This window comes from Perna viridis, chromosome 10, assembly GCF_037379345.1.
Source record: "Perna viridis isolate PV_CMFRI_1.1 ecotype Kerala chromosome 10, ASM3737934v1, whole genome shotgun sequence".
Lineage (NCBI taxonomy): Eukaryota > Metazoa > Mollusca > Bivalvia > Mytilida > Mytilidae > Perna > Perna viridis.
In genome coordinates this window covers 24,967,672-24,974,990 of record NC_142454.1, presented here as the reverse complement: position 1 = coordinate 24,974,990, position 7,319 = coordinate 24,967,672, and the positions used below count along the sequence as shown (strand labels likewise).

Below are 7,319 nucleotides of genomic sequence, written 5' to 3'. Positions count from 1 at the left end.
TATCGATAGTGCCATACCATTATATGACTGCAAATTTTTTTGCCATCATGTAAAAATTATGCTGCCTAGTGTGATTCACCAGAATTCATACAGAAGGTATAAACAGGAAATGGATACACAATTCATAAAGTACAACCTGCAAAACTGAAGTTTCTTCATTTAAATCATCCCCATTTAAATTTGATGGAATACTGATGCAACATAAATTCACTATTTATGAAAATTTTTGAAGTTTTGAAATAAGCAGATGGCAGACAACAACTCGGGAAGTATTGAACACTATCATACTAATTCCAATTAGTGCCTTCGTTTCAAATATTATGACAGTAATATATGCATGTTGTAATTAAATATTGTAATGATGTTGTTTTGATAACAGTAAAACTGACTACCATCAACACCAAGCAAGGTGTAAAAAATTAAAACAAAAATAAACCATAGAAAACATAATTATACATGAATCTTTTCTAAAACATTTACATGTACATGTATCCAGACCTTTAAAGCAAAAGGGAAGCTAAGTACATGGATGCATGTTTTGGCTGTTTTTTTGCTGTTAAATATATGCAAGAATATGGTACACAAATCTGACAGATAGAATGACTATAATGTTTTTATTTACATCAAATTAGTACATCGATAAAAATAGTAATTTAAAGATCCCATCCATGGGAGCTTGAGACTTCACTGACATGTTCCCTTACTGTTCTATCTAACACAGTATACACATCTTTACAACTCTTTACAGCCATGTCTATTACTTTGCTAAGGTTATCTTCATGGAGTCGAGAATTCATTTCCAAGAACACAATTTGGTCTGATTTTGGAAGTGTGGCTACAATCAACTCGGGTCCTCCAGAAGATTCTTCTAAATAATTTATATCAGCTATAGGACTGTCATTTACAAAGCCTGCTGAACAAGCACAGACAAAGTCTTTCATTGGAATGCCAGCATCGATCAGTGCTAAAGTTGCAGCATTCACACTTGCACAATAGTTTCCTCCATCAGACTGGAGTACTTCAACGAAGATGTCTATTTGTGATCTTGGGTAGAGATTTGTAAGGATTGCAGCATCAAAAGTTTGCTTCAAATGCATTGTCATTTCTTGTGATTTTCTGTCCCCTCTTGGACGCCTTTTTCTCTCACCAGTGCTAAATGTAGCCATACTGTACTGACAATTAACTAGAACTCTGTCCTGTAAAAGCTTAGCCCTGCTTCCCCTTATTTCATGGGGTCCATAAACTGTGGCTAAAACTTTTGTGTTTCCTTGTTCAATGTAAGCTGATCCATCTGCTTGTTTGAAAACTCCTTTTAAAAAATTAAAAAAGAAAAAGCTAAATAAACTAATGGTGCACATTTAAAAGTATAGTGTACATACCAAATTTTGCTCTCAGCACACTATCGGGTAATTTATGCTTGCTGCAAAAATGATTTTAACATAAGATCAGGGCCTTTATATTTCAGCATTTAATGTAATTCTTGGCTATGTAAGATCAAAGTTCATGACATGTATAAAATGTATTTTGGACTACAGTTTTAACATCATTAAAATTATTAACACTTTGGGGTGTCATAAATCATAAAGCAAAATTCATCTCCTAAATTCAGATTAATTTTTTAGTCACTATTACTGTTAGCGACTTCTTGCACTCATAATTTCAGTACTCTTAGTACATACATACACATATGATTTGTATAAGTATATATTACTACTCCATGTTTACCCTCATAGCTTCGTACTGGTACATGTAGCTTCATACAAGATCAAAATGTTCCTCTTAAATATCATACACGTGTTCTACATGTGTTTTTTGCTTGTATAAGAACTGGAAGTTTGCTTTAAAAGATGAAATGATCGGTTAGCACTGAACATTACCCAGTTTTGGATTCAGATACAGGCTTGTTACAATTGACTATAGGTCATATACATTATCATGGCCCTGATTTATGTATACAAAATGTATTATAGCCATTTCCAGTTGTTTAATGTGGTTCCCTTATCAATATCATAAGCGACCCAAAGATTGCTAAAAAATGAGAGAACCTTGTGGAAGGAAAATCTTACCCGCACTTCCTGGTAACCAGTTGTTTACTAAAAGAGTAATTATATCAAAGATTCTAGCGGAAGTAACCCAGTTTTAGAGCATATTGCATTTGTGCCATTTTGGATGTTGAAAGCAAGCCAAAATCAGCAACACAGAATATTAGCGACTTTGTAGACTTCAGTCTTGAACTGCGTGTTATGCTGTTTTTCATCACAATTCAATTGACTGATGTGAAATTTCTGTCTCACAGATGAGACAAGAAACTACAGTTAGGTTTCACATCTTACTGGACTGACAACTCACTGAACCAGGTGCTTAAGTTATCTGATTTTACTCAGTTGCAATGTGACAGGAGCCACTACTAGCAGAACATGCTTAGCCTTCTTGCCTTCTGGAGTACCTGATGTCACCCCTGTTTTTTTTTATCAGAGTTCATAACACAATTGATTATGATCTTTTGTGTGCTGTTTTGCTTCCATTTTTATAAACAGAAAATTCATTCAACTTAACTGAAAGAAGTAACATGTACCTGTAGATGTACAAGTATACTTTGTCACAAGTTAGTGGATTTTTTTATCAGAATTGCCTTTGCCCATAGATCTCCCGATTATCATTCTACATAAGAGCTACTCCAGATAATCACCTAGTTTGCACTGTATTCGTCTTAATTCATTAGGTCTTCTGCCATCAATCCGAAAGCCTTGATCTGACAACAGATTCAAGCCAGCCATGCTGATATTAACGTCCTAAATAATGACACTAGCGAAGTGTTAAATAAAATTTCATTGGTTGATGTTGATATTGTATCCAATCAAATCACAGATATTCTCTCAATGACGGTATTCCCTCCAAGATGGCGGGAGGAGAGAAATTTCTCTTTCCGCACGAAATTTCGAGTTATAATGCACTAGATTGGTCCGAAGATGGCACAATAGCCATAGCCACAGATGGAGGCATTCTTTTGTTGGTATGGAGCATTAAAGTTGATAGTTTTACCCGACTTTTGTCATGGTTATGTCGAAAGAAAAATACTTAAGAAAATGCTTCACAGAGCACAGCTTGATAAGACCTGAATTTTTTACATCAACTAGTTTGACAAGTATAAGACTTAAATTTGCCTTCTAATTGACTTGAGTATTGAGACAAGTGAATACTGTAGACACTTATTAACACATCAACCATTTTAACCAGGGTGGGCCAGGGATTTGTTGTTGGATAAGAATTTTTTCCCTGCACAAGTGCTATTTTTTAAAATTTAAATTTTAACAGCAACCTAAATCAATATTTGTATTTAAAAATCTGCCATGTTAAGTAATGGGGAAAATGTAGAATCATTTCAATTTTTTTCAATAGGTGAGTAAAAAAAAAATATTCACAAAATTTTGAATGTTTATTTTTTTGTAAAAAGACCTAGACCCCTACCCCCAAATAAAATGTTCAGTGCCAAAGAAACATACATTTATACCCTTGAGCCCCATCAATGTACTGTACTTTTCTGTTGTGATGCCATATCAGATGATAAAATTGGTTTCAAACAATTCGTTCCTTCTTTTCATTTCAACTACCATGCCCTAGCATAAAAGATGTCTAGGGGTGATAATGTCAAATCATAAAATATTTTTTAGTACTACATGCATGTAAGGCAGCAATTTTGTTAGCTTGGAGACCATAGATAAAAAAAAATATTTGATCTGCAAAGAGTGAAAATAAACTATTGATCCATGCAATGCTTCCTGTCCATATGAAAAAATATATTATGAATTTAAAATGCATTGGTTTTTTAAATTTTCACAATTCACTATACACAACGATTAAAATAGAAAAACATATTAAAGAACTTGTTGTCTGAACTAAAATGTTTATAAAATTTGATTGTCGATCTCCATACCAGGCATTTGAAAATGATCGATTGATAGGAAAAAGAACAGATATGGTGATATGCAACAAAAATGTGAACTTTTCAGGGGAGCGTTTAAAAAAAGTGTATGTTTTGCACACTTTGGAAAATGGTTGACAATTATGGATGACCCCTAACAAACTTTGGCTTTAAATGATATTCAAGTGAATCACAACATCAGACAGGATAATTCAAGAACTTTTCATCAAATTTATGGTTGATGAAGGTGTTTTGCATTTTGCAATAATGTACGCATTGTATGAGAAATTCAAGTCAGTCCTGTTAAAAAACTAATACAACTTTGACTTTTGGTTACATACGTGAATCATTTCAGCAATTTTCTATGCATACTTGTAAATATGTTGGTTTCTTTTGACTTTTTTTATTTTTATACAACCCAAAAATTTCATTTTGGTCGTAGAATGGTAAAGGAAAAGTTTATTGTTGATCAGATTTTTATGCTATAGATGTCAATGTGTTCCTTTTGAAATTGTTTTTTTTTTCTAAAGTTTTTTCACAGGGTGGGCTTTCTTTAACCATTGAAGGAGTACAAAATTAGGCCATGCTAAAAAAATCCCCTTTTTCAATTTTCAATTTTTTGATCTGATTTTGAATTTTTTTTTTGATTCCTTATGAAAATGCCTGCCTGTGTTTTTCAATAAGATTTCAGATACAATGTATCGTATGATTTTTGAATTATAAGGCAGCATAGGGGCCACTACATGTACTTCAAAAGAATGACTTTTACGATTAGTCTGATAATGAAAATTTTCATTTGAATTTCAAATTTTGTGCCCAATACATGTTGTTGGTTCATAATGAACTGCTTAGGTGTGTCAGAAGGTAATGTGTCCACACTTGTCTAAATAAACAGAGTATGACATGCTCTAGTTGTATTATGCTGCATTCTGTGAAGCTCTTTTTTATTTTTGTCCAGTAAATCTTCATTTTTCGTCATTCATTATACCTTTCTCTAGGCCTGTTTTCTGTAAGTTTGCATTGAAAATGTGCACTTTAAGGATTAGCACCTTGCCCTTATGAAATCCTAGCTGGAACACTTACTTAACATGAATCAATGATTATTGAATATAATTTATTCTTATCATTACAGACTCTGCAATGGTCGCCAACAGCAGTAGATTCCAAACCAATTTTTCATCAATCAGTTGTACCATGTCCGTTAGAGGTTAATAATATGCTTGGTTTAACCATTGCACAGTATGAAAGATTGATTAAAGAATCTACAGCTAACCAGGCGCAAGAGTTAGCACTGGACAAAACAATTTGTCCTATTACCATAAGTTCAATTTCATTTGTGAACTTCAGATATGCAAAATGGTCACCTCGAGGAGGAGATGTTGATGGAAAATGTATTTTGGCTGGGTTGACATTAGACCATAGACTTAGCTTATACTACACAGGGTTAGGAAACTCTAACTTTGAGGTACTCGCAGAGTTATCATCAATTTATGCAGAAAAAGTGAAATTAGAAGATTTAACCTTTGTTTGTGTTAAAGAAACTGCCTATAGAATTTCGGCTGTTGAATTGGCCTGGTCACCAGTAGTATCTGTCAAAAATATTCAGTTTTCAATACTGTCTGTAGGAATGTATAATGGTGATGTAGTATTATGGAAAATAAAATTCCCTTGTAGTGGAGTAAATGACTGTAGCATGATAACCGTTATTAAGTTAGGCTCAGGGATGCCTTCTGCTATGGGATGGTGCAATAAGCTCTTAACAAGTAATGTTGCATGTTGCGTTGTTGGATTCGACTCTGGCATTGTTCAAGCCATTTCTGTTAACATTAATATCCCAAGTAAAACAACAACGATAAATTTGTTTGACCAATCAGATAACATGAAAGTCACTACTGTCAATGCACATGGTGTAGATGATGATAAATTGACAGTGCTGGCGACTAAGGAAGTGTTTATAATGACTTTTGAAGTTGAAGTAGTTTACAAAATCTTACGTCTCTTTTCTTCATCTCACACAACAGGAGATTACAACTGTTATGCATCAGGGCTGAGTTACAATGATGGACAGTTTCTTCTAAGCAGTTCTGATGGAACAATTCTTAAGTACTCGAAAGGAACATCAAGCAATTGGACACCGGTAGATTACAAGCACTGTGGTGGTGATATCCAGACCACGTGGGCTTGTTTTGGTGTGGCATGGTCACATTATGGCTTATTCAGTGTAGCAGCTTTCAAGCCATCATGTGTGAGTGATGACAGACAGCTTAGACCTGGAACACTGGAAGTTCAAATCCTACCAATGGATACAGAAAGCCATGAAAGAAAATTGAAGAAGTACCTCCTTAATGACTTAAGTTTAAACAAAATTCCTGAATGTTTAGAAGTTTTCAGAGAATATCTCTGGGAAGGAAAAAATCCTTTGCCTGAAGTTAATGATCTTTTTAGCAAAGAGAAAAAATGGTTCGAGTTCCCATCCAAAAACCTTCAGATTCTTCGGTACTTTCTATTAGCTGTTCAGGTTCGCATTCCACGATTAGAGAAGAACAAAACTGAGGAACTGCTTTTGTCTGAACGTAATATCTGCAAAATAACAGACATTCTACTTTGCAAGCACATAAGTGTGTGTTTAAACAAAGTTATTGAGTCAAAATCCAGTTTAAAAAATAATGATTTGATAGTTCTTTTATCCATGGTAAATTGGATGGAAAAGAAAGTAGAAATGATTAAACTTACTCCTCTTGGACTAACGGTAAAGAAAATCAAAGCTGTTTTAAGCAACTTAAATCATAAATTTACATGTTGTATATGTGAAAATGAATTCCAAATTGAGGACAATCTATACAAGTGTTCTGATGGCCATGTTTTTGGAATGTGTTGTCAAACAACTTTGCCATGCATGTACACTGTAAGAAAGTGTAGTGTGTGTTATTCTGTGGCTACAGACAAGGAGGAAGTACAGTTGCTCTCATGGCTTGACATGCATGTGTCACACTGTACTTTTTGTGATGGATTTTTAGTGTGATAAGTTTGTGAATATGTGATAATAAGTTTGTAAATATTTCATTGTGAATGAAGTACATAGTTCTAAATAGCCAAATTAAAAAAAGAGAGATACAATTTGAGTCCATAATGTCAATTAAAATTTTGCCAAGTCATTAATTTGGCAAATAAAAAGCATCCACACTTTAAAAAACTATTGCATGAGTATATAAATCTACAAGAAGGGAAAACTGATGTCCATGCTCTAAGTGGTATGAACTTGTTGTAAGCAAAGTTAAAAAGCTATTAACAAAAGAATCTACTGGCAGTAACTTCATTTTCAGAACCATTATAAGAATTTTTACAAACGATCTGTTTTTGACAAATTAAGCTAAATTAAAAATGTCTAAAATTTGAC

The 7,319-nt window shown here is 33.7% G+C and overlaps 2 protein-coding genes across 2 annotated transcripts; one reads left to right on the top strand and one right to left on the bottom strand.

Annotated features, from left to right (window-relative positions):
* Positions 1-595: 595 nt before the first annotated feature.
* LOC148605097 (exosome complex component RRP41-like) lies at positions 596-2,819 on the bottom strand. Its single transcript, XM_088548980.1, has 2 exons — positions 2,690-2,819; positions 596-1,309 (listed from the first exon to the last, which is right to left on the bottom strand). The coding sequence occupies exons 1-2, from the start codon at positions 2,775-2,777 to the stop codon at positions 654-656; spliced, it is 744 nt and encodes a 247-aa protein (XP_088405106.1). The 5' UTR covers positions 2,778-2,819; the 3' UTR covers positions 596-653.
* Positions 2,820-2,888: 69 nt separating this feature from the next.
* LOC148605096 (uncharacterized) lies at positions 2,889-7,052 on the top strand. The gene is made up of 2 exons (XM_088548970.1): positions 2,889-3,013; positions 5,055-7,052. The coding sequence occupies exons 1-2, from the start codon at positions 2,900-2,902 to the stop codon at positions 6,942-6,944; spliced, it is 2,004 nt and encodes a 667-aa protein (XP_088405096.1). The 5' UTR covers positions 2,889-2,899; the 3' UTR covers positions 6,945-7,052.
* The last annotated feature ends 267 nt before the right edge of the window (positions 7,053-7,319 follow it).